Source organism: Embiotoca jacksoni, unplaced genomic scaffold (genome assembly GCF_022577435.1).
Source record: "Embiotoca jacksoni isolate LCO1_2020_lvr unplaced genomic scaffold, fEmbJac1.0.p SCAF_9, whole genome shotgun sequence".
NCBI classification, from domain to species: domain Eukaryota; kingdom Metazoa; phylum Chordata; class Actinopteri; family Embiotocidae; genus Embiotoca; species Embiotoca jacksoni.
Window position 1 is genome coordinate 7542680 of NW_027185447.1, and position 26779 is coordinate 7569458.

The window sequence follows — 26779 nt, forward strand, 5'->3', positions numbered from 1 at the left end:
GAGGTTTGCTAAAAGGTTTACAATATTCTTTTATTTACAGAAGGAAGATGCAATGTTTTTGACTCAGTGAAATAATGCAGCTCCCTGTCGATGACATGTAGACATTAGAAGTCTTTAAATCATATCTGCATATGGTGAATTAATGAAGAGGTTCTTGATTGATAGGTACGAAACAAAGCAAAAACATTGCTTGCCCTTGACCATTATTCTGTTCTATCATTCTGACACTGTTACGAAATGGATTCCAAAAATCATGTAATTCACAAATGTGCAAAATGATGTAAATATATATCCCTCTTCTTTTCTTTTTTTTTTTTTTTTTTTTTTTTTTTTTTTTTTTTTAGATTAAAATAAAGATGAGTCATTATTCAAAACCTGAACATGTGTCCCCTCCTCTCTTTTTTTTTTTTTTTTTTTTTTTTTTTTAATCAACATTGGATGTATTTGCTTAAGAGCCATGAAACTGAGTACAAAAGTAATTTTCTGTCTGACAATATTTTCTCTTTATTCAATTCCAAAAGCACTTCACGACATCTGGATGAAGACTAAATTACATTATAAGGTCTGTCATTTTTTTTTTAATTTTGTTTGAGCAATTATCAGTTTCCATATTCACAGTGTGAGGCTACGCACATGTCCCGATGGAGCAGGGGAGGTATGGGGGGGGGGGGGCGCAGGGCACGTACAGTGACTAGACAGAACCAGGATGTGGGTCTGTGTGCACGCTGTGCACCAGCTGCAGCAGGCCCCGGATTGGCTCTGTCAGGTCATGGTTTGGTATCAGCTGGCTGGCCTGCAGGGCTGTGCTGCCAAATCCCAGTGCCTGGCATGCAAACAGAAAACAGAAACGAACACAGCAACTGCAGCTGTTACTCTCTGGGGAGAATAAAGCCGAGTTACATAACGATATCAGGGAAATTGGACTGCCACCCGGTTGATTTACCGCACTTTAACCTTCTGACAACCGGATCTTACAAAACCACGCACGCTTAAATGGAATCATGCCGAGCCCGGTGAGGAGTTTACTCAGGTTGACAGCGTCATTCACGGGAGTTCCTGCAGCTCCTCCGCCTCTGTAAACAGCCGGGAATATGCGTTGTGTATGTGTTGCTAAAGTGTTTCGTGTTATATCCGCCTACAGCTCTCAGTATTGGGTACAAAAGCCGATAGACTGAGCAATAGACTCTCCTGTGTAACATCTATCCAACGCAGCAACACCGTGAAACACGGACAGAAGGTGAAATCAATCATGTTCCTATGGACATAACGGTATGATTTTACAGTGATACACTTTTCTCAGTGCAGCGCTGACACAGCAAACCCACAAGAAGACCATTAAGTTGGCAAGAACGGAGGGTATAAGTCACCCTAAAACCAAAGTTACCATGACACACCACCATCATTAAACTCAACGCCTAGTTATTTTTATTCGTAGGTCGACAGATACAAGGAAAAAGAGACTCAACAGAAGACTGCCTGAGCAGATTATTCTTCAACCATGGTACCACGACATACACACACCCATTTCAAGAAGCCTCCGCCCAGCACAAGTTTCTTTTAGAAGACAAGAGAGTCCCATAGTTTCTCCGAGGATACTTATATCTGTTATAGCTGACTCGACACTCTCTGGGGGAAAGTAAATAAAACTGAATTCACAGTGAAGATCAAAAATACTCTTCAATCAGCTGAAGGATGAAGTGGAATAGATTCCAGGCTGGTTTAACTTATCTTGCCACAGTGAGCCCTGGTCCTTATTCCTGCAGCTGCTGTTGGATAGCGGCTGAAGTAAGAAAAACTCCAGCTGCATTTCATCCAGCCCTAACAACCCACCAAACCACCCAAAACAGGACAAAAATAAAAACACATGAATTAACTGGGGGGGGGGGGCTTTTTTTTTTTTTTTAATTTTTTTTTTTTATGACTTTCTGTTGTTCTATTCATGTATTTCTACTTGAGCGTGGCCATAAGCTCCAATTCAACCTTCAACCTCCCTCTTACCCAAGAGAATCCACTCAATTTAAAGAGCGACACGGGAGGCCCTGCAGAAATCTACTGATTCATCTCACTTCGAAACAGTTATAACTGACACATGCCTCCACCCAGAGAGAAGCGGAGCCTTCAAACCCAGGTGGGAGTCAGGAGGTTGAGACGGTGCCATCAACTAATTCCCACCTTATCTTTACAGCTTCACCAATTAGAGATAATCCCCACTTGAGACAGCAGCAGGAGGAAAATGGGGAACTGTGTGATGGTGTTAAACAACCTTTAAATCCTTAACCTCGTCGGGTGGCTCACCTTTACGTATTCTCCTCCCAGGAACCACAGCATGGCCAGACAGTGGGCAACCAGTGCAATCTGACTGGAGTCTTTCTGGTCAATCTCCAACACGGTTCTTAACATCACATCCACTTCCACTCGCTGGGCTTTGTCTGATTGGGTCGTGGACACAAACGTCTTTCAGCTTTTACAGCACAGCATGGTCTTAAATACACACAACACTACTAATTATGCATCTTATTCACGCAGCATTCAGGTCAATTAAATTGAGGCCTGTCTGGATCTTCTGTATAGTTCGTGCAAGCATCACTTCCTTCCACGCCCACTTTTTCCCGGTAAACTCCCTAGACGGTCTGGGAAATTGCATCGCAGCTAACAGGCTTAGCATCATATGTAGGGCAGCAGCTGTGATGGAGGGCAGTGGTGCGGATGCCGCACAGCCAGAGATGTGTCAGCAGTGGTCTCTAGTCAGCCCTAAGCATGCTAGTGTAAATCTGGGGTTTAGCTTTCAGATTGCACAGCAAGACAACTCAGCTAAATATAGCCCTGTTGACCTTATTTTTCCAGTGATACGCCAATGGATCTCCTGGCTGTTCAGAGTCGGGGCATGATGCATTGGTGATGTCATTTTCTGATTCTGCGGCATACAGTATGATAGGATCAATCGGGTAGATTGACAAAACCTAAACGCTATTGTTTTATATTACATTTATACTGCACATATTTGATGTCACCATAAGTGGAGTCCAACAACTCGTCGGGGTGGTCGACGTTTTGGATGTGGTCCTCGACAAGTTTGGTCAGACGTCTGTGCCACATATGGGCCACCTACAATATTAAAAATAAACAAATAAAAAGGACTGTAAACTATAGGATTAAACAACAACAACAACAAAATGTAAAGAGATTTATGCACATGGGCAACAACATCGGACCTGGCATACCTGGGAGTACAACGATCGGGCAATTGGCATCTTCCCCTGTTTGGCAAACACACCGGCCATGAGAAAGTAGCCGCCACAGGTGACCGTGCTGTCCAGGCCAAACTCCTCACTGGCATAATATATCTGACAACATCAGAGAAATGTTGGGTGGATGCACGTTACAAGAAGTGAACAAAATACCGTACACTCTGAGAGATGGGCAATGCGCACTGTTGGTCTTCTCGACTGTGAAGGGTCACGGGTTTTATTTGGTGAGCAGACTGTTGCTGCTCCTGACTATGTCAACAAAGCTATTGTGAAACAGTTCCAAAAAATTAATACGCAGACGCTATTTCTAACGAGAGTGCTAATTATGACACAGACATCAGTTGCAAAGTCGTGCAGAGAAGCTTCCAGGTTTCCAGTTGCTGCGTGGAGGCGGCCCAGACTCCTGTGCAGCTGCTGGTGGACAGCGAGACCACAGTCTGGGTTCTTCAACACATACCACTGTGCTTGAGACAGGAGGTCCGACACCAGGACTAGATTACTCAAACCTGGAAAGTACAAGCCAACACAAAAATAAATATTTTATATGCACGCACAATAATGAAGTAAAAACAAATCTATTCAATCACCAGAGTTTCAAGGTGGACACCCGAGATTAACGTTACCAATTAATTATCTGACCAGAATGTGAAATGTGCTCACAATCTCCCCTTCTGTTTCTGAGATATGCCAATATGTTCACAAGTGTAAAAAAAAAAAAAAAGGAGACCGATTGAGCTGAGAAACCCTTTTGTGCTCGGCCCTCACCCATGTTGGCCTCCGCCAGCAGCAGGTAGGCCGGGACCAGCTGGACCGTCCTGGGACCGTGGACGTCGATGCTGCAGCTCAGGCAGAACTGGGCGGCGGGCAGAGCCTCTTCGTGTTTCCCCTCAGAAAGCTTGCTTTGAGCCACCAGCCTGCAAATCTCAATCAGCTCTGCCTAAAGAGGGAACCAAACCCAAGGTACAGATCAGGTTACTTTTACCGAATCATAATTCATCTTGGAAGAAATATTACATAACAGATCCCACAGGCAAACCGCTCCTACTCAGAGAGGGCAACCGCTGCCATAACCCTGCGGTATTCTTCAAACATTAATCACTGAAGATGGATCTGACTCTGGAAACAGTGTGTGTTCAGACGATTGAATAGAAACCCCAAAACATGCTCGTGTCCTGCTTCCCGAACTTATATCAGTCACTGTGCATCACAAACTCCTCTTCAAAAAAAAAAGAGATGAGAAAGAATGAGAGCTGCAATTACACGTCTTCTGTCTTTTTCCTCTTCATCAACGAAACCATCAGTCCAGTTTTTCTTCTACTTCCCTCTGCAGTAAAGTGCCTATTCAACAGTTTCACTCAGCTTGTGTAGTGAAAGAAAGGAAATCATTTTTCAGAATCTATGCCAGTTTTTTACTGATGGTAAATTTACTGCCTACTCTGGGTTTGGATCTGGCAACTTTAGTCTACAAATAGAGAGGAAGTTAGGCACTAAACTATTTGGAAAGAAATGATGACTCGTTGACAGACTTCAGAGGACAAAGGGAATCAACCCTCTCATGGCCTCAGGATATCGCTTTTCGGAATTCAAGTTGTTTTTTTTTCTCCCTGTGTTTTCCTTGACAGTTAGAAATGTAGTGAGAAGCTCCAAACGGGATACACGACACTGTATATTTCATAGTTTGTCACATGTGTGATCCCAATGCATCACACCCATCCTCACCTTTTTAGACTGTGTTTCTGGGCAGCAAACGAGTGCCGGGTTGCGGATGGGAATAAGGAACTGACAAATTCTCTGGTGGATCCCCACCCAGTCGGCCCGCTGGTGCTCTGCATCGCTGAGGAATTCAAAAAAAAAAGACGGGTCATTTTTATTTTCCCAAACACACTCCCTCCCTCTCAGTTTCCTTCTCTCCTTTCAGCCACTTTCGATACCAAGAGTCGTCGTGGTGTTGTGTGAAACTTATGGCTGATATTTTCTCAGCTATCAAGCTGTTGATAAAGTCTTATGATCAGCTGAGCTGAAACGTGTACTGTTGAACAATAGCCGGTAAGAATGATTTGAAAGCATTGGTCACATTGCCAGATAAATAAAATTACATTTAAATGAACATAAAATGTTTCTGGACAATATATACATTTAAAAAGCTCAGTCTCTATCCAATTTAGGAGATAGCCTACCATGCGAGTGCACAGAGGGCAAACTAAATTGTATGCCATTACATAACTGGTCTGTAATTTTGTTCATCTGGCTCTCCTCTTCTGCACCCTTCTGTGGAAACTGTCTTGGTTTTCCATGTGTTTTTCTTGCTGTGGAGCATGTGTGCAGTGTATTTGTGTTCATGGCCTTCAGACAGCAGCAGTGAGCAGGCAGGAATCTGGCCACGTCACATCCACAGCAGTACGGACAAAGATGAGCACAAATCAAAGTGGTCTTCTCAGGACTCATAACACACCTTCTTGTCTCTGCCGAGCTGCTGAGCTGCAAGAATACTTCTGCCCGACAATAAACAGCCAAATAAAATGTTACGGCTCATGTGGCTTGGACTAAACCTTTTTACCCCTCACAATGTTGACGATCTTATTCTGACTCAAGTAGCCAATTCCAAAGACATTAAAAAAATATATAAAAAAATCCTTATTGCTAACTAAAGCTAACTCAGATCTGAGCTAAACCAAACTTGTTTTCTCCCTTGTGGCCATTGTTTTTGATGTGATGATGATATAGGGTACACATTTTCATTAAATTCAAAACATGTGCTTCTCACTCATTTATTTTAAATGCTGAGAGGAAAGCAAGCGCAATAAGTGGCTGTAAGCTCCCTGAGACTGGCTTTAGTAGCTCATCCCTGAGCCCTTAGTAGCTCTCCCCTTTCCATAAATCCCTTCAGGGAGGGATGTCACCACATGCCTCCCCCCCCCCCCCCACCTACTCCCTCCTCCTCCTCCTCCCCCCCTCTTCCTCCCACACTGTGCCAATGAGGATTTCACCAAGCGTCTTATGAGTCCAAGTGTCCGTACTGATCCACGCACGCCACAGGTAATGTTGACTTACATTACAAGCCAATGCTGACCAAATCATATGATCAAAAACCGGGCAACAGTCTCACGAACAAAAATAAACCGCTGTGGTAATGTAATTTCCAGCTGTTCCTGCAGTCACATAAACGCCCCTCATACCGACTTGCTCGGTGGTTTTTTTTGTTTTGTTTTTTGTTGCGGAAAAACATGGCGAACGCTGCCACCTAGCGACCAAACCGCAGACACCAAATTCCACGTAAAATAAAACAGTTTGACATTTTGAAACTGCGCTTTTACGAATAAAGAGGGAGTCATTAACACGAGCAGCGCCTCTTTTCTTTTTTTTTTTTTTCTTTTTTTTTTTAGCGACAAACCAGCTGTCAGCTTGAATAACTCGAGCTTACCAGTAAAAAGTGACCCGACACTTGGTGCATTGGATGTGCGCTATTCTTTGACAAAGTTCACACATCTTTTTCATTCCTTTGGGAAAGGCGAGAGGAGTTATCCTGGACGCCGCTCCCGAAAATGGAGGTTCAGTTTCCATCATCACGAGAGTCTTGTTTGAGACGGTAGCCTACAGCCGGTATTAACTTTGTTGTTGTTGTTTTTTTTACCACATATAAAGTTACCTTACGACGCTATGGGGGACTGTAAGTTTACGGTTGCTATGGCAGCAGCCTCCCTCTCAGTTTGCTTTACACACCAATGGATTATACCATTTCACACCAATGGATTATACCATTTCACAAGGACTACAAGTCTTCTGTTTTGTGTGATATTTATTAAGGGAACTATTAAACACATTCTACATATCAGTTTGAGGTACAAAAATAAATATTTCCAGTTTGCTGTGGGGGGGAGGAAAATAAAAGCCATTCGATTGCCTCATACACTGTACATTACTAATAAAAGATATATGCTGTTTTGGTATTTTGGTACTCCCTTGGTCAACACAACAATTGGCTAAAAAGTTCAAATGTCTTAAAACAGAGGGCAATCCATAACTGACTGATATAAAGGATTCTAAGATCGTGATATAGCCTGTTGTGTCCTAATGTTTTCTTCCAGGATGCATGTACACACAAATATAAAAAAAAAAGACAGGCACATTAGCTGAAGCCTGAGCACACACGCATCATAACATAGGTATTTGTGACTCCTGCAAAATGAACATTTCTGATAAAAAGGAAGTTCTGGTGTTGTTTTCCTTTTTCTGGTCACTCTTTCTTACGCAGGTGGATGTATATGACTCCACTACACAGCAACAAAGGGACACACACCCAGGCCAGGATGAAGCAGTAGCCAAAGTGTCCTGGAGTCAGTTCTTTGGAGTCTGGAAGGATTTCCTTGTTGTGTAATGTGTAGATGAGAGCTGCAGAAAAGGTCATCAGGCCTAAAGAAAAAACAAAAAAAGCCTCAATTCATTTACCTATCAATTATTTCATATACAAATGATAGCAACAACAACAACATACTGTATACAGGGGGGGATGAAAAACAATAGAAATCCATGTCAATACATGAAAACATTTTTAGACTTGTGTTGCAGGAAAATCTGCAAACTCTGTGCCACTGTTGATGTAACTCAGTCAATGTTGACACAAAAACAATATGTGACTTTGATTGCAGATTTGCCATTAAAGGCCCATTTCAAATCATAATGGGCTTCTGGTGCATTCAGCTTAAAAATAAACCACAGGGACAGTGACAAATATTTCCTGCAAATACTTTAAAGTACTGCAAGTACTCAAGTGCAATGGTTTGACATCCAGTCAAACCATTGCACTTGAGAAGAGCAATTCTTTAGGTGTGCTGTACCTTAAATAAAAAGGCTCTGGTCTCCAAACATTCAACTTATTTTCCCGCCATCTGCTTCCCTTCTAAGTTTGCAAGTTTCATACTTTTCTGAAGGCCTAATCACACAAAGACACGTCGATGGCACATTGTTTCACTCCACTGTTACCTGCAAAGACTTGACACAGTCCAGTGAAGTAGAAGAGTCCCCCCTTAGACATGGTGAACAGCTGACCCAGGAACACCAGGAAGGAGACCGAGGAGAAGACCACTGAGAGAACCATCAGGACCTTCACTGCTTGAAGCCACTCTGACGGAGGAAGCCATTTAAAACCATTTAAAAAAAGCCAGTCATAATTACCTTCTTTTTTTATTATTAAAAATCAGGTAACACAAAATGAAATTATTCCAAACCTGTTTCTTTGGTGGATGCACACAACCACGTTCCTGTGGCGTTGTCAAACCTACAGTTGTACCATAGGTCTGAGTTTTCCATGCCCTCCCACACCCACCAGGACTTTGAAGAGGAATTACACATCATAGTTAGATATGTTACACTTATGAAATAAGTGAAAATGAACAAACACGACATCCTAACTACGACTATTACCTTCTCCATGGTGGCAATGAACAGCATAGCCAGTGTGATGAGATGCAGCAGGGTGACAAACATAAGCAGGTATGCCATTTTCAAATCCCTGTCAAAAGCACACAAAAGTTTAAATTTAGTATTCCTGAATGACTGCATCCAAGAGTACAGCAAGGAAATGTTGCGTGGTCAATTTAATGTGTTTGTCAGTTCCACTGTGAAAATCCTGTGCTGGGTAACTTTCCTGTTTTGCCTTGAAACATATAAATGGAAAATGTGAGGAGCTGAACAGAGTATACTCTGTGTTACATAAGCTCACGCTTCAAAAGAGAGTGCAATGAGGTATTTTGAAAACTTCTCCTTGACTGGCCCGTGTGTTGCCATCGTTCAGGACGCTGGCAAAAAACCTGGGCGGACCCACTGAAATCTAAATAGTACCAAAATATTTACCCAGTTAACCTCTCTACCCTTCTGAATGGATGTTTATTTTTCATCATGAAGGGTTAACAGTCTGTAATTCAGCTTACATTTGGATTTCATTAAAGTCCCTCTGCTTGTAAACTCAGATGAAATTCAAATAAGAAGAAAAGCCTGTCGTCTTACACAGATATTTGACATTGTCATGCAGTGCGAGTAATTTCAGTTCACAATAAAGAGACACTCAGTGAGACAAAACAGACGAGATGCAGGGGAATAAGAAACAGGATGAAGAGGTCTGTGTAAATCTAAACAAATTCTGTGAAAATGAGGATTTCGAGTAACCCCCCAAAAAATACACATCTTCAAAAGAAAGTTTCTGACATGATCTTTATCTTCTTTTGAAATATTGTTAAAACAAGTAGTAGAAACATCTGTTAAAGGCACAATTTGATACATATTCATTCCTCTCTCAGTTGGAAGGAGGAGTGATGCAAGGGTGACCTTTTCTCTTAAAAAACGAATCTGGTGGAGCCATGATTTTACAGTACATTTACTGAATTACCATGAAAAATCAAAGAAATATCCACTTACCCTAAATATTGCTTGTTCCCCTGAATCAGACCTCAGCAGCTTAGGAGCGGCTTCACCACTCTACAACATCGTTCCCCACTTGGTGGTCCACTCTTTTCTAGCTTTGCCACACCTCCTTTACTTTTTCAGTCATTCAGTGCAAAGTTTCCAAGGAGAACGCCCATTTCCTCCGTGCAGAACAGAGCTCCCTCTTGCTCTGCCTCACAATCCATCAGTGCATCACCATCCAAAAAAAGTTTCAGCTGAGACCCACCCATTGGCAGAGGCACATAAAACCACATGAAAAGATTTCTTCTGTAAACAGTACACTTAAAGTGCTACTATCCCTCATCCATTCACGTTAGAGCAGATATAGAAAATAAATACACTGCTGCAACATGACTCCCATTTCTGCACAAGAACATAATTAGTTTTTTAAGGGAGTACTGGTCAAACATAGAGGATATATGGGCGGGATACTCCTTCCAAACATGCCGTAGTTTGTGTTAGGGTGAAACTGAGGTGAGAGCAAAACAACAAATTAACGCGCACATTTTTAAATCACCAGTTACACACATACATATAGATTTAAAAAAAAAAAAAAAATTTAAAGAAGAGAGAAATTAAATGAAAAGAGAAAAAAACTCTTGTAAACTTATCTCTGCATTGTTTTTTATTTTAGAGGTAAATGATTATATATAGCCTGTGTATATATTATCATAATAATAATAATAATTGGCCTATGAAAAAAGGTAATTGAGTTAAGTGCTAAACACAATTCTGTTCGTTCAACTTCCAGAAGGAATAAAGAAAACAGTTGGTCGCCATCTGCTGTTCACATCTAGTGACTAATGAGAAAATCTTAATCAAAGCAATATGAACTGACAGTGAATAAAGAATGACACTGATTAGGATAGCATGTATTAAAACCTCTATGATTTGGACAGATTACCTTTTTTGAGTTGCCTGATTGACAAAAACTAAACAATTTTTTAAGGTCGTTCAATTGCCATAAACTTCATTTTGGGCTAAATCCCTGGGTGAACCTTATCCCGATTAGATAATCTCCTTGGAGTGATTACTTTATTTACAACAGTTGTTATTTACAACAACAATATTCCTTGGGATATTATTTTACCAATAAAAATAATAATAATAATAATAATAATAATAATAATACACAAGCACCGCAGTTGATTGGTTGCGACCTTTCCTGATCGATTGTCCCCTGCTTCGTCTGGATGGTACGGTCCGTTGCCTAGGTGCCAGCAGAAGCCAATCCACTCCGCCACGCCTGTCGGCAGCATTGGGCTTTCCTTTCGCTGTTACTCTTTGAAAGGTGGGTACAACTTTTACTGTGCAATGCATCGCTCAGCTTCACCGCCCTGGAGACGCTGGGGTTTAAACAGGAGTCCTGAGATATCACAACGAAGTCCTTAACGGAGTCCAACCGGTTGCTGCGAAACGGCCACTGGGAAAAAAAAAAAGAAAAGCTACGGCTACTGTTAGCGAGCTAGCGTCAGCGTAATGTTAAGTATGCTGTGGTAACTTTGGAGCTAACTTTGCTAACTAGCGAACACGGCGGGGAGTCACATTTGTCGGGTTGGGTTAGTTGCCAGTTTATTAACAAATCCCGTTTTCATAACAAATATGTGGTTAGCAGGGAGCTTGGCCAAAGCGGCTGCTGTCCTACTAAACCTCTCGTTTGCTCCTCCTCGTCAGACATTTTGGAAACAACGCTGAGCCAACAGGGGAAACAGATTTTAATTAAGTGAAAGTAGTCACTCTTAAAGATACAAAAAAAACAACTAGTGGCACTGTCTACAATGCAGGGAATAAGTATTAATCATGTTGCTAATTGCATCACTCCCAAATGCAGGAGGGGAAGCTCAGGCGCAAGAACTGTTAACTTGAATGTTTATGTTAAAATATTAATTTAAGACAAAGCAACAGACCAAACGGAGCTAATCAGATGTAATGTGTCTTAGTTGTTAAACCGTATGAGGCTGATGTAGGGAAGCTCTCAGCTTGTGACTGCACGTCCTAACATGACTTGACAGCATTGTTCTGAACAGTTTCATCTTATTTTTGTTTTGCAGTTAAAGTCAAGGACACCAGACGTGGTCCCGGATGGATTACAGTCACAATGAGTTGTTTTCTGTGGGACACTGTGTCGTCAGGATTGTTCTTCGAGATCAGTATTTCCACCCCTAAGGAGAAAGTTCATCACTCACAGATGCAGCTTTGCCAAACTTAACGCTTGACAATGGATCATGAAGAGGTAACACTCACTCCTCACAAACGCAGCAGTGCCAGTCACTGTTTAGATGCTTTGTACACAATAAAGTGTTATTATTGTTTTAGGCTACACAGTTTGTGACAGTGTTGTTTTTCTCCGAGGTCCCCCCCCACCCCTCTCTGGTTGCAGTATCTGCTGGCATTTTTAATTTGTGTTCAATTTAACAGATTTAGGTAAATGTAAAAAACTGTTGATTTACATGCAACAGTGGCTGTTGGTGACAATATAGTTTATCTCGCATCCATTGATATAACAAAACCACAGTTTTAGGATGGTGTTTGTAATTTGTGTCTGATCTTTGAGCCATTTATTTCACAGGCTCATAGATCGTAGTGATGTTTAAGTACAACAGGCACATAAGAACTGATGCCTAGCCTGTGACAGTGGGCTGCATGTTGTTGGAGCCGTGGCAGCCTGACAGAGTCATCTGAAGGCTGCACAGGTGCTGCTCAGGTTACAAGTCCTACAAAGTACAGTATTGAATTCTGCAACAGGTGTTTAGTGGTGGCATGCCACTCTGACGCTGTGTGTCTGTTAACAGATCAGTTTTCAGCAAGACTGACAACCTTGATGTCGACCAGTTTTGTTAATAAGTTAGTTAGCTGTCATATTACATTACATTTCATTTAGCTGATGCTTTTATCCAAAGCGACTTACAATAAGTGCATTTCAACCATGAGGGTACAAAACCAGAACAACAAGAATCAAGAAAATACAATTTCTTCCAGAAAGCCAAACTACAAAGTTCTATCAGTAAGATGCATTTTCAGTGCTACTAAAGTTCTACTGTTCAAGGTAAAGTCTGAAGAGGTGTGTTTTTAGTTTGTGGTGGAAGATGTACAGAGTTTCTGCTGTCCTGGGGAGCTCATTTCACCATTTAGGAGTCAGGACAGCAAACAGTCGTGATTTTGTAGAGTGTTTAGCTCAGTGAGGAGCAACAAGCTGATTGGTAGAAGCGAGCGGAGGGAGCGGGCTGGGATGTAAGGTTGGACCACGTCCTGGATGTAGACTGGACCCGATCTGTTCGCAGCACGGTACGCAAGTACCAATGTCTTGAAACGGATGCGGGCAGCTACTGGTAACCAGTGAAGGGAGCGGAGGAGGAGGAGGAGGAGGAGGAGGAGGAGGATGAGGAGGATGAGGAGGAGGAGGAGTAGTGGGAGAGAATTTAGGAGGTTAAAGACCAGTCGAGCTGCGGCGTTCTGGATGAGCTGCAGAGGTCAGATGGCGCTAACAAGTAGACCTGCCAGGAGGGAGTTACAGTAGTCCAGACGTGAGATGACCAGAGCCTGGACCAGAGCCTGGACCAGAACCTGGACCAGAGCCTGGACCAGAGCCTGTTGTTGCAGTGATGTTGGCAGTAAGAGAGAGTTGACTGTCGAGTGTCATGCCGAGGTTCCTAGCAGTCAGGGTCGGGATAACACAGAGTTGTCCAAGGTAGTAGTCAGGTCGAGGGTGGGAGAGTCTTTCCCCGGAAGGAAGAGCAGTTCAGTCTTGTCGAGGTTGATTTTCAGGTGGTGTGAGGACATCCACTGAGAGATGTCAGTCAGACAGGCAGAGATTCGTGCGGCTACCTGTGTTTCAGATCGGGGAAAAGAGAGGATCAGTTGGGTGTCATCAGCATAGCTGTGGTAGGAAAAGCCATGCGAGTGAATGACAGAGCCGAGAGAGTTGGTGTACAGAGAGAAGAGGAAGGGACCCAGGACGGAGCCTTGAGGGACACCCGTAGTGAGAGGACAAGGTTCAGACACAGATCCTTGATTACTCGGTAGGTGCGGTCATTGAGGTAGGATGAGAACAGGGAGAGGGCAGAGCCTGAGACACCGAGGTCCTGAAGGGAGGAAATAAGGATCTGGTGGTAATGTAATGTAATATCATATTGATGTAATATCATATTGATTTGAAATGATTGAGAAAAGAGAAAAGAACAGCATAGAGACACAACACACATTAAACGTTGGGCTGGTTGGTGTCGCCGATTATTGAAGATCACAAATATGCAACCTGTGATACCTGAAGTAAAAAGCACAAAACTATGGGAGGGAGAAGAACAGCATAGAGAGATGACAAAATTTTTTAACAATAACTGCATTATGATACAAATGTGGGGGTAAAAAAAGAAAAAGCATCCTCAATAGCTGGTTACAAGACACTCAGTTCCTCCCCTGATTCTTCAGTTGTGGTCGGAGCAGGACCAGATTTCTAGGCGGCTTCAGGAGGATGGATTGCCACCAGAGGCCGGAGTGGAGGAGCGGCAGCGCCACCTGTGGCAGCAGCTGCTCAGCAGGGAGGCAAAGCTACAGTCAACCAACCAGGAGTTGCAGACCTTACGTACGCAGCAGGCCACTGAGATGAAGGAGGTGAGACACTTCTTTGGTGTTTTCAGTTCACCAAATGTCCCAACAGTGTCACAGCTTTTTTTGACCTAACCAATTCCCAATAATTCACAACGTATAGTGTCGTCTCCTCTTCTTTGAAGCTATAGACACATTAAAGAGCTGTAGGGTACAGGACAATGACAATTTCTCAAAATGGTATTATTCTGTTTTTTTGTGACTTTGTCAGGTGGAGAGCTATGTGGCACATATTCGTGGGCTGTTGGAAGAGCGTGAGTGTCTGACTGCAGACTATGAGAGAGACAATGAACAACTGCGACACGAGCTTCTCCAGATCAGACACCAACAAGGTGAAATCAGTGCAACTGTTCAGCGTTAGCATTTTTTGCTTTGGGTTGTAGCCAAGCCTGAGTTACCAGATCTCCTAATTGGAGTATTTCAAACAAACCTCAGCTGACATTTTTTACTTTCCATGAATGTTATAAAATAATTTATACCAAACCATAATTTCTCTGATTTGGATATGAACTCGTGTGCATGCAGGCACAGAGAGTTATCTTGTCTAAAATGTTCTTTCAAAATCTTTCTAAACAAACTAGTGACCCGAGGAAATTCCTTTTTTCTTCCAGAGATTCAGAGCAAGGAGCTGGCAGAGATGTTGGTTCAGGAGGACCTTGGGGAGATGGGCTTGAGCAGCCCCAGTGAGCAGGTGGCTTACTTGCTTGTGGAGAGAGCCACACTGCTAGAAAGGCTGGAGGCCGCTGAGAGGAGACAGGAGAATCATAGTCTCACTGGCAACTTAAAGGAGGACGACCACCAGGTAAAGAGCTGACCTACATGCATCGGGGACTGTTGCATTTCCTCTGAATGTCAGGTCTTCAATGGAAACAAGCCACCCAAGTGTCTTTTGAAATGCTTTGGCAGCTAATATCGTACATAGTACTCGTGATATGTAACGGTTAACTATCCAGGGAACATGCAGGTAACGTATAAATGTGGTTAAGTGAGTCTCTGTCTCTTTGTGACACCTTGACAGGAGCAGATTCGCCATATGATGGGGGATGATATGCAGAAGGCCATAGATAACATGACGAAGGTGAGGTGTCTCTCATTTTGCTCTGGCTGAGTTACAAGTCTGAATGAATTCCATGTTTAACTATGTTTGTATAAAAGAACAACATAGTTTTGTTAATTCACAGAGGGTACAGGCTGATGGTTATATAGTGTCTGTTGTGATTCTGCACACACTGGTTTTCCCTCTGTTCATCCCAGAGTCCCTGGAAGAAGCTGTTTGGCCTGCGCAGGTCTGGTCAGAGCAAACACAATATTACCCCTGTAGGTTTACACTACACAGTTTATACTAACTAAGTCACTAACACTGGTGTTGTGATAAAGAACGTAACTGCGGCATCACTGGTTTGTTTCAAAGGGATGAAGCTTTTTAAAATACATTCCACGCTAACGGATGTGCCTTAATATCTGCATGACCACAATGATGCAGACAACCCTGCTTGTTTCACTACCACATCTGTGAATGTAATTTTCTAGTGGTGTCCTCTGAGCCTAACAGTTAAAGTGCATACGACATAATGTCCACAGTTTGACTCCCTGCTGGATGGACCTTTGTTGCATGTCATACTCTATTCACCTCAATCATTTCCTTTCTGTTTCTACTGTTACTGTCAAATATACACAAAAAAACTGATTTAAAGAATATTATCTCTTGCAGATGAGCAGTAATGGCATGACAGGTAACAAACAGCATGTGTTCTTTTTGTCCCACTGGTTTCTCTATGCGGGTAAATGCTGAAATATAAGATTGTAATAATTCTCCCTGCTCATTTCCAGGCCTTCAATGATGATGAATGTCAGCCTCAAAATGCATGTCTCTTACAACTGCATGTTGGGTCACTTGCATTTCCAGTCTTAACTACCAAACCTCTTTCCTGCTTTTCTCCTGTTATTCTAACCATCCATGCCTCGTTCTTTATACGTTAGGCCCGTAATGAAGAGATTTCCAGAGAGCGAAATGAGCGGCAGCGGCTGGAACGGGACCTGGAAGAGGCGTCTAGGAGGTTGGCGATGGCTCATCAGGATATTCGCAGACTCACCAATGAGCTGGATGCTGCCAAAAACAACAACCTAGACCCAAGTGGTATGTTGACAAGACCTACAGTATGCATGCCTTGAAAAAAATATTTTGGTTGTGATGTTTTATAGACTACATGTGCCTGGACAATTTTGTATTGCATAAGCACTGAAAACGGCCCAATCCTGAAGGCCCAGATTTCTACTTGTAGCTCCATTCAATTAACTAGCCAGCTTGTTGTCTCTGAACTTTAAAATGTATTGTTGTGCAGAGTGGCTGTCATGTCTTCCTTTAATGAGTTATCAGTTACTTGTTACTCATCATCAGGTCAAAGATTTGGTTAATATACTTCACTTTTCATTTCACTTAGTAATCGGTGTTCTTTATGTAAGTACATATTAGTGACTATTATGCTTTATAGAATTACAACTATGGTTATAATTTTAGGGTCTGAGCTTCAAGGAACTGTTCAAGAAGTAGAAAACCTGAGGAGGGAATTGGACAAACTGAAACACTGTGGTGAGACATTTTCTAGTGTGAACTTTAGTTTACTATTCTAAAATGCTGGCTGGCTAAAATTTGGTTTGTACCAGTAAGGTTGGATAGTGTTTATATATTTATGGTTTAGGTTGTAACTATTGATTTTTAGTTGTATTTAATGTGTTGTGATTACATTTTCTTTTTTAAATTATTCAACAGCCCTTCACGTACAGATTAATTACACACCTAGCAACTGATATAATGTTCAAAAACCGATTATTTTTTTTGTTGGTATTTTGTATTTCTTTATTTGTCTAGATTCAATCAATGTGGATATAAGTTACTGGTAGAGACACACTGCAGTACCTGACTAGGAAGTTGATTTAATTACACAACTTTTGTACTTCCCTTATAATTTGGCATTATTGGAAATCATAAAAATAAACACCATAAAATAACCAGATGGATATCAAAAGACACAAATTTAAATCTAGTCCTAACTATAAATCATGTAGGTTTTATTGACTGTGATTTTCTTTTGGGACTAAATAAGTTAATTTTAAACTCAAGTTTCTCAACAAATCCATTATTCTGGACAAACTGATCATCTGCCCTTAACAGTAATCGTCCAGTGTAGGTATTATCTTCATAATTATTTAATACAGTGCGCGTGTGTAAAACTTTGTTTTGAATTTGAAAATGCAAAACGAGAGAGAAAAATATAAATTTTCATGTGAAATGTACTTATGTTTTCAAACTCCATGGTCATGGTTTTGTCTCTCCACAGATATGTTGAATCTGCAGAGAGCCAAAGAGCAAAATGAAAAACTGGATGCTGAGAACAAAGCTCTGAGGGAGCAAGTGCGTGTTGTAGAGTCTGAAAAGAAGAATCTTCTGGACCAGGTTGGCATTTACTGAATTTCGTTATGAAAATTTAAACTCATAAAAGTTGTTGCAGCAGCTTTGCATTGTCTGGTGTTTTGTTTGTTCAGTTAACAATGAATGAAGACGCCAAAGAGGATCAAAAGGGAAAGAGTATTAGCAGTGAACCACAAAACACTCCGTCTGCCTTGTCAGCTCAAGAAAAGGATCACATTCACAAACGGTAAATGCATTAATTCTTCAAGAACCACATCATGGATAACAACGTGACACATTTAAGTCGACATCATCAAAAGTACTTACCCCTTAATCACCATTGTTCTCTGTTAGGTGTCATGAGGCGGTGGAGGACGGGCTTGTGCAGGTGAGAGAGCTGCAACGGCAACTGCAGAGGCTACGCAAGCAACAGGATGAGCTGGAGGAGAGGAACGAGGAGCTGGAGGCCCTGATGGGAGAGACCCAGAACGCCAGCAAAGAGGAGAGGCATCGTCATGATGGAGAACTGGAGGGACTCCACAGGAGGGTAACGAGCAGAACTGAATTCTTACTCGACATCGCTTCATATTTTTTTTTAACTTGATAAAGGATGGATAATTTACCTAATAACTAACTGGGTTCAGGAACATTTCTCAAAGAAGACAGCCCGTTTGACAGACATTTAAATAAATGTATGTCTTTAACTAGAAGAACACACAAAGTAGAATTTGGTACTGAAAACAGTCATCTTTCTTATGGCTGGGTAATAATCTAAACTGGCCACGCAGATCAAAAGCCTGGAGGCCGAGCTGAAGAAGCAGGATGCGCAAGAAAAAATGCAAAAAAATGGAGAAGAGGTCAAATCAACAGAGTCCTTCTTACATTTGGTAAGAAATTAATCACTTTTTAATATTATTAATGCTTCCACTTTAATTTTTTCACATTAGGGAGTAAACAATGTAGAACATTGTGGCTTGTACTCAAATTTAAACAAATATCTGTGATCATTAAAAGGTCCCCCTGAAGCAGAAAGAAGAGTAATACTGCTTTAAATGTAGCATAAAGTGTGTTTTAATTGGTTTTGGCATTTAGGAGTGGCAACAAGCCAATAAATGTGTAAATCCATTTACTTTCTTGTCCTATCAGCAGTGTGAATTCAGTGGCTCAATGCATCCTGTAAATGCTTTGTGCTCTCCTTTCTCCGTGTATGAAGCACTTACGGGACAGCAGCCAGGAGAGACTGGCCCTGCTAGAGGCTCGTCTGACTGAGGAGAAGGACTGGAGGAAACAGCTGGAGTTAGACCTCAATGCTGCTCAGTCTGCCCTCAAAAAAGACAAGGATGTAAAAATCACACGAAGCAACAACACCACAGCTATACAACCGTGTGGAATTCATGTTACAGTTTGAGAAGTTTAGCCCTGATGTAAAGAATTAACGTTTTATTTAAAATGACACAAAAACGGTATTACTCTCCCATTCTCAAAGGCTTTGCAGATAGGTGAGCGGGAGCTAAAGAAACTGAGACTTGAGGTCAACAGCCTTCAGACAGAATGCCAACAGGGGAAAACGCTTATCAAGAGCCTTACCCAAGTCAAGGGGGAAAAAGCAGTTCTGGAGGAAAAGGTTGGTTTATTTTTTTTATGTCTGCTTTGTCTCTATGACATCTTGAATCGGAGTCATTTTGACCATGATGAAACTGTCAAAAAGATTCCTTCTACAGAAGTAAATGATTATAAATAAGAGGAAGTATTTAAATCGGAATGAAACATTTTAAATATACTGTGGACATCCCAGCTTGAATGCATATCAAATGGAAACATGTAAACATAAGATGAAAATACTGTATATTGAGTGTCAACAAATCTAAATAAGCCTGACCACATGTCAACAAACATAATTATGTTGTTATGAATTGACAGTAGAGTTTCTCACCATCTTTCTGGCTGTGGCTGTCAGGTGGCTCAGATGGAGCGTGCCCACAACAGACTCCAGAGCGAGCTGGAACGCTCCAAGGACAGTAACCAGACCCAGGAGGACCTGAGAGGGAACAGGCTTCAGGTCGAGCAGCTGCAGGAGCAGGCCGACCGGCTGACCGCTGAACTCAGCAGCCTCCGGACAGCACATAACACCCTGAGGTGGTTTTCAGCTCAGATTTCAGAGTGTAAACAGTGCTGCTTCATGCGTAGTATTTTTGAGATACGTGGGTTGACATAGATCAGTGTTGGGAGGAACAATGATAGCTCTGCTGTAGCTGGTTTATTTTTACAATATTTTTTTTTTCATGGCTCAAGATAAGGCTACAACACTGCAGCTTACTTGATTTGCATATACTCGCACATTTTCCAGGGTTGAGATGTCCTCTGAGCGGCTGCAGATGGCAGAGCTCCAGGCCGAGCTAAGCTCCAGTGTTCAGGAGAAGCTGACAGCTGGTGGGGAAAGAGAGAGACTGGAGCTGGAGATACAGCGCATCAACAAGCTGCTCCAGTGGCATCAAGAGCAGCTATCCTTGACAAAGGAAGCACTTAGTAGAAGCCAGAAGCCTGAACTGCATACAGCTCATACAGACTCTAGACTTAGTCCAGTGGAGAAGACCAAGGATGAGTGCTTGGATCAGGTAGGACTGGTACCTTTGGGAAGGGTTAAAAGGCTCACATTAAATCCTCTTTTAAGACGTTAATATATGAGATGTTTATATGTTCAGAAATTTGGGCGATATAGATTGATAGATAGCGGAGGGTGAATCTCCTTCAATGTTACAGCTCAGATCAAAGTACAGCTGTTCAGCTCTGGCGTTCCTGAGTAAGGGACGAGGACACTTTTCTATAACTGACCTTTACCCTTAACTTACTTGTGAACGAAGGCAAGCAGAAAAGGGAATTTCCTCTGCCAAGATCATATATGATTCATATGTACGTGTGTTGTGTTCATAGCTCTCAGATTTGAAGCAGGAGTTGAATCATCTGCAGAGGAAGCTGGGGGAAGAGCGGCAGCTGTCCTCTCAGCACCAAATGGCCCTTCAGGCTCAGGTCAACGAGGCTCAGGCACGTGTCAAGGTACATATGATCGTAACACATCCTCAACAACCATGTTGTTTCTGCAGTTTACTTCCTTTACATTCAGTATTTTTGTTTTTCAGTTTATTGTATAATTAGTTTTTCATGTTGCTGAATTTGACCTGATCTGAGTAACATCACAGATCTGAATGACGTGACAATAATATGAACGAAAACATTCAAAAGTTTTTATGTTAGCATGCCATCTTCCTCTCATTTAAATACAGAACAAATGCTGATTGATGCAAGCTGTACGTCTCACTGTTTCAGCGATGTTGCATGCTTTTAATAGAATGTGACTCTTTATTAGAATTATGGAGGGCACACGGGGTTTGCTTAATAATTCATAGCAGCCACGAACATCTTAGCTGGGGACTCTTGGCTACCTGCAGTCATCTGTACTCCTTTTAGCATAAACATCCCAACACTGTTCCCATCTTCAGTCCCAGGACTCAATGCTGAACCAAAAGGCAGAGGAGGCTAAACAGATGAAGCAAGACCTGCAGAGGGCCCAGAGCCTGTTCACCTCGGCAGAGAGAGAGCTGCGCTACGAGAAGGAGAAGAACATGGACCTGAAGAGACACAACACTCTTCTGGAGCAGGAAAAGCTAAAGGTTGACACTTAATTGCAGCACATTTGGAATTCCCTGAATGCCTCTGACATTTACCACCTAATCATCATTTTAGTCACTTAGTCTTAGTCACTTCCCTGTAAAAGCGTCATGAGGAAATGTGTAACTGTAACGTAAAGTTCGACGGCTGAGACATACAGTATATAGAATAAATGGCTTAAAGTTTTTATTTTGGTGGTATAGCCTTTGTTTTTGTGTCCATGCTCTGATCACTCTTGTGTCTCCTGTAGCTTTGTGCAGAGCTGAAGCAGGTCCAGACCAAGCTGGTCCACGTGGAGCAGAAAGTCCAAACTCAGGCGGCTGAGTGTGAACGTCAGCAGCAGAAAATCAGGGACCTGGAACTCGACCTGGCACGTAACTGCACAAACCGCAGCGCCACCACTAGTCTGCAGGAGGACCTGCAGGCTGAGAGGGCGCGGCTCATTGTGGCTGACAAGAAGGTCAGTTCTGCTGCAACAACTCGTAGCCTGGTGGTCCCACGGACACACTACTGTGTTAAAGATATTAGCGATCAGGGTTTTGCTGCTGCAAAGTCCTGATTCCTCCGCAGGAATAAACAGTTTTATTATAATTCTGCTGTTAAATCTAAATCTCATGTTTGTTTGTTTTTTTTCAATCCAACATGTGTTTGGCTTTAATTTTTGATTACAACTTTCCCAAATAGGTAATCCCAACGTTAAGTGGCCTGTTTTTTAACCAGCTTTGTTAAGATGATTATCTCTGGTTGCCAATTTTAGGTTCGATTGAAGCGAGTTCACACAAAGTTAAACTTGTGATACAGACTCTTAGTGATTTGCCCCAACAGTTCCTCCTCTGTTGTTTGGGTTCTCATTACCAGTGAAAACCTGCATACTGACACCAATTGCCAACCTTAGAGACTACTTCTGTCAGACCTTTTTGGGAAATCCTGGCACACTCTGGAAATGAATGGGAGGTTGGGAACTCAAGTTTGTTTGTCTCACTGAGTGAAACCTGTGGCTCTGCTGTGATGAAAGGTGTTGGAGCTGCATCAGCAGCTAAAGAATGCCCAGCACCAGCTGCGAGTGGAGGAAGCTCGGGCCGGCGAGAGCAGCCGCATGGAGAGGGACAGCAGGGATCTGTCTGACACCTTGTCAGCCCTGAGAGCCCAGCAGCAGGAGGAGCACATCACCAGGTCACACAAATTGCAGGGCTGCTAGTAGTATGGCAATAATGAACTTTTTTTTTTTTAAGTTTTAGGTCACAGTTGTGATCCAAATTATGTAAAAGCTGTCACCTAGTTTTGACCCTCCCTCCATCATCTTTTCTTTCTACCACTGCTTTCTCAGGAAGCTGTTAGAGCAGCGTGAGGAGGAGCTGCAGCAGCAGGTGCGTTCCCTGAGGCTGAAGGAGGCCTCGCTGACCAGGACAAACGCAGAGCTGAGCCACCGTGTCCAGCAGCTGGACACCCGCCTGTCCATCCTGGAGGCTGAGCTCAGCAAGGCTAGAGAGGAGGTGAGGAATGGTGGTCAACAGTTCGTCACATGTCACTGCAGGGTTGAGGTGAAATTGAGGTGAAACTGTCACATCTTTTCAAAAATTCTGTGCAAATGTGAAGCACAACTTGGATCCACAGGTGAGTTTTCAGCCTGTGTTTTTTTCTCAGATGTTTTTTCTGACGTATTTTGAAAGGTTTGTACTCCCAAAGATAAAGTTATCATCCGGAGTGTAATATAAAGTGATAATTATCTGTGAGCAGTGCTGACAACTCATATCCACAACATTGTTTGTACATTCTGTGAGATCGCTCACCTTATCTGTACTTCTGGTTTAGAGTTGTGTCAAGATTTCAGTCAGTGTCTGCAACCCAGTAAATTTCCACAAACAGATTGATGCAATCTTTAACCTGCGTACACCGTCTTGACATTAAGCTGCAATATATTGTGTTTATACAGTGTATTGTAAATATTAGACTGCTTGTTTGTCATAGGTATATTTATGTAATATATTGTATATAAACAATAATTAAAAACATTGAAATGTATGTGTTCTCTGTGACCTCCAGGCAAAAGACAGCCAGAAGTCAAGCCACAGACTGCAGGAGGGGCTGGTGGTCAGTCAGCAGGAGTGTGAAAGACTGCAGGGGGACCTGCGGCAGGTTCTCCTCCAACTTGACACACATGTCAGGCAAGACGCATAACAATTACGTATAAATACAAATAAATAGTAATAATTGAGTCGCAGGAAGTCATTGCTTTTATTAATGTCCTCTTCTCCACCAACCAGGAAGTACAACGAAAAGCAGAATCACCACAAGACCAAGCTGTGTCAGGCCAAGCAGGTGTTTCTTAAAGTGACAGCACAGAGGGACTGCACCATCCAGAAACTGGAGAATGACCTGGTGCTGGCCTCTAGCCTTTCACATAAGGTCTCACACACACACACGCACACGCACACGCACACACACACGTGCGCACACGAAGCTGTCTAAGACCCTTTACGTCTAAATACTCCTCAAGTGATCTTTGCGCTTGAAAAATATTTTAGAAAGTCTCTCTGTTTCCTTTTCTTTTTTTTTCTCTCTCGTCCCCATACCGGTGGCCTTTAGGAGAAAGAGAGGATTCATACAGTGATGGAGGAAAATGAGAAGCTTTTGGGAGATAAGAGGGAACTGTTACGGAAGATAAGTGAGGCAGAGGAAATGGGCAGCAAAGGCATGAGGACTGCTTCCACAGTCCAACACAGGTATCCTAATAAATCACTGTTCTCACACATACATATACCTGCTAAACGACAGTGTGAAATTTGCACGTTATGAAATAAAATTTGTTTTGTCATTTATTGATATTTCTAAACCAACAGCAGAAAATATCATTGTTAAAGAAAAATAACATGAATAATGAATGAAAGCTATACAAAACTGCGGCTGTCTAAAAATGAACCGTTGTATTTAATGAATACTATAAAAAGAAGTCTAATCTTTGATCTAAATTTATCTCTTAAAGTTTTTATTTATATTCCTTTTTGTCCTTCGTTGTCAGCCTAAGCTGTTATGAATCTCCACGTTAGTGGGGACATAAAGGACATATGGGTGAATTGTTAAGTTATGAGTGAGTGTGAACATTAATGTGTTCAAGGGTCAACGTCTTGGAAGTGGAGAATAGACAACTGCAGGACCGAACCCTGAAGCTCTCCAATCAAGTCAGTTCCTTAGAGCGTGCCCTGAGGAACGTCCAGTCCTTCTACAGTTTGGAGGTAGAACCGTACACATCTTTATGCCTTAGTGGGGCATGCCACGCACAATTCTTTACTCTTTCACCTCATAAGAGATTAGTATAATAGAGCCGTAGGTTCACATTAAGGGGAAAAAAAACAAGAGGAGGACATGTTTTGCTTTTTCTTTTGGATTTCAAGAACAAAGTTGAGATGTCAAATTTTCTGCTTTATTCTCAAAATTCTGTATAAAAGAAATCTTGCTCCTCTGCTTTTTTTTCCCCCCTTACGTGGCCCTATTACTCCATCTGAGATTACTAATATGCTATGAAACATTTCAAATGTAGGTTTTTGCCATTTTGCTGTAAATGGTAAAGGTGAATTCTATCACAACTGATGGTTTAAATGTAATAGAAGCGACCTAACTTAATGTAAAATGCTTGATATGCCCCTGTTATATTGTAATAAAAAAACCTTGATGTTTTTGTTGATAATTGGTTCAAATGCCCAACAGAATGCCAAAAAAGGGCTCAAATCGGATAGTCTCTGTGATGGCATCTTGCATAAATCTGCGCTAAGGTAAGGCAGATTTGAGATGACTAATTGTTTGTTGAAATAATGTATTGATTGGCATTTGAATTTTGCGGGTTGGCATATCATCATTGTTTTGTCATGTCATCAGTCTGACATCAGGTGCCTGTGACCCAATGGACATCCTGGACGCTATCTGTCGTGCCAAGGTGGGTGAGCGTGTGATGGTGGATGGCCCCCGGGCACCTTTCCCCACACACCATCCCTTAGAGCAAGGATACCTGAATCTAACCTCCCCATTGATTCCGCCGACCTCCACCGAAGGCACAGAGGAGAGCTCTGATGTCAATAAGCAGGTATGAGAGGTGCTACGGTAACGGTGTGGTTGTTGCCTTTGTTTGCAACAGTATTAGGTTGCACTACAGCAGCTGCCACTCACACTGCAGACAAGAATTTCACCACAATAATGAATAATATAGAGAATGCAAATAATTCTTGTTAAAAGACAGTAATAATGAAAGGGACCTTCCACTATAGTTCTGCTCAGGGTGACATCTCTGTTGTATTTGAAAGCAGGTTCTTGTTTGGCTTGTAAGAACTGTATTTTGTCAATCAGATATTATTATTTGAATATTTGAAAGGAAACAGGATGCAATGTGAGATTTAAATTGGAAGCTAAACAAATGGCACAATTTCGTATGTGTGCACAACTGTGTGAAATGTGTTGAAAGCTCACGGAAATGATTGTCACGGTGTTTATTATGTAAATTTACATAGGTGAAAAAAATGTGCTTCACGCTCGTGCAGTGAATATCAAATAGACATTTCATGAAGGGATATTTGAATGAGACTCGTATAAACTGAGCACTTTAGAAGAAGTTTACTTGTGTTTACATTTGGAAAGTTGTAGCAGGGGAAAGCAATAGTAGGATATCAATAGTATGGATTTCCTTTTTCCCGTTTTTTTTTTTTTTTTTTTTTTTTTTTTTTTTTTAATCTTGGCAGTGTTTTAGTGCCTAAAATGTCAATGATGTATATTTATAGTTTTACCCGTGTCAAAAAAAAAAAAAATCACATCAGCATTTTTTCCCAGATGCCAATGCATACTGAAATCATATATAACATCTAAAATGTTGTGAACCCATTTCATGTCTGCTTCATTCTGAGGTAGGTCACCCCTAAAGGTTGCTCGGTGCAGCCACTTCAGTATTTACGACGTGCAACTTTGCTTGTAGTTTCTGAAAATCAAAGCATCCACAGGAGTTCTTTGTCTATTTAGATTTTCCGTCAACCTCAAAGGTTTCCAGTCAGGAAGTACTTGTACTTAAGCTACAAAGGCCATTAGTAGAGAGGCACGTGTGCTGTGTACATGGTATTAAAGACATATACCACTATTATTATTTTGTATCAATAATAGTTACACACAATGGAAACCATTATCTTCAGTTGTGTCTTCAATGTGCCTGAAACGATGAAGTGTTGAACTTTATCTTGCTGCTGCGTGAATACGTCTCATAAAAAAAGCCTGTTTGATAAAGATAGAAGCTGACTTGTGATAAATAGGAAACTTTGACTTTTGTTGTATTTGTAAGAGATTTTTTTAAACATAAAACTATTTTCATAAATAAAAGATAAATTACAAATGTTATGCTTGTTTTCGTCATTACATCTCACTGCAATACCAGATCTGT

General features: G+C 41.8%; 3 protein-coding genes across 7 annotated transcripts; 1 reads left to right on the top strand and 2 right to left on the bottom strand.

The window, feature by feature from the left end:
• Nucleotides 1-485: 485 nt before the first annotated feature.
• On the bottom strand, nucleotides 486-6914 carry zmynd12 (zinc finger, MYND-type containing 12). The gene is made up of 8 exons (XM_069140759.1): nucleotides 6670-6914; nucleotides 4968-5082; nucleotides 4014-4185; nucleotides 3585-3754; nucleotides 3222-3344; nucleotides 3012-3105; nucleotides 2296-2429; nucleotides 486-823 (listed from the first exon to the last, which is right to left on the bottom strand). The coding sequence occupies exons 1-8, from the start codon at nucleotides 6810-6812 to the stop codon at nucleotides 692-694; spliced, it is 1083 nt and encodes a 360-aa protein (XP_068996860.1). The 5' UTR covers nucleotides 6813-6914; the 3' UTR covers nucleotides 486-691.
• Nucleotides 6915-7036: 122 nt separating this feature from the next.
• emp3b (epithelial membrane protein 3b (MAM blood group)) lies at nucleotides 7037-10173 on the bottom strand. Its single transcript, XM_069140913.1, has 5 exons — nucleotides 9660-10173; nucleotides 8670-8757; nucleotides 8474-8576; nucleotides 8229-8369; nucleotides 7037-7658 (listed from the first exon to the last, which is right to left on the bottom strand). The coding sequence occupies exons 2-5, from the start codon at nucleotides 8745-8747 to the stop codon at nucleotides 7483-7485; spliced, it is 498 nt and encodes a 165-aa protein (XP_068997014.1). The 5' UTR covers nucleotides 8748-8757; nucleotides 9660-10173; the 3' UTR covers nucleotides 7037-7482.
• Nucleotides 10174-10890: 717 nt separating this feature from the next.
• On the top strand, nucleotides 10891-26734 carry ccdc30 (coiled-coil domain containing 30). 5 transcript variants are annotated; one of them, XM_069140238.1, is made up of 28 exons: nucleotides 10891-10977; nucleotides 11738-11919; nucleotides 14115-14297; nucleotides 14503-14623; nucleotides 14903-15093; nucleotides 15310-15369; nucleotides 15546-15608; nucleotides 16272-16428; nucleotides 16810-16881; nucleotides 17630-17745; nucleotides 17835-17947; nucleotides 18055-18247; nucleotides 18489-18587; nucleotides 18914-19042; nucleotides 19187-19324; nucleotides 19658-19836; nucleotides 20048-20315; nucleotides 20632-20754; nucleotides 21198-21368; nucleotides 21617-21826; nucleotides 22382-22539; nucleotides 22694-22859; nucleotides 23410-23531; nucleotides 23631-23772; nucleotides 23953-24089; nucleotides 24482-24599; nucleotides 25072-25136; nucleotides 25240-26734. In XM_069140238.1, the coding sequence occupies exons 2-28, from the start codon at nucleotides 11905-11907 to the stop codon at nucleotides 25448-25450; spliced, it is 3720 nt and encodes a 1239-aa protein (XP_068996339.1). In that variant the 5' UTR covers nucleotides 10891-10977; nucleotides 11738-11904; the 3' UTR covers nucleotides 25451-26734. The 5 variants fall into 5 exon arrangements, with proteins under 5 accessions (XP_068996339.1, XP_068996340.1, XP_068996344.1 ...); XM_069140239.1 differs by having other exon boundaries at nucleotides 15316-15369; XM_069140243.1 differs by lacking the exon at nucleotides 16810-16881.
• The last annotated feature ends 45 nt before the right edge of the window (nucleotides 26735-26779 follow it).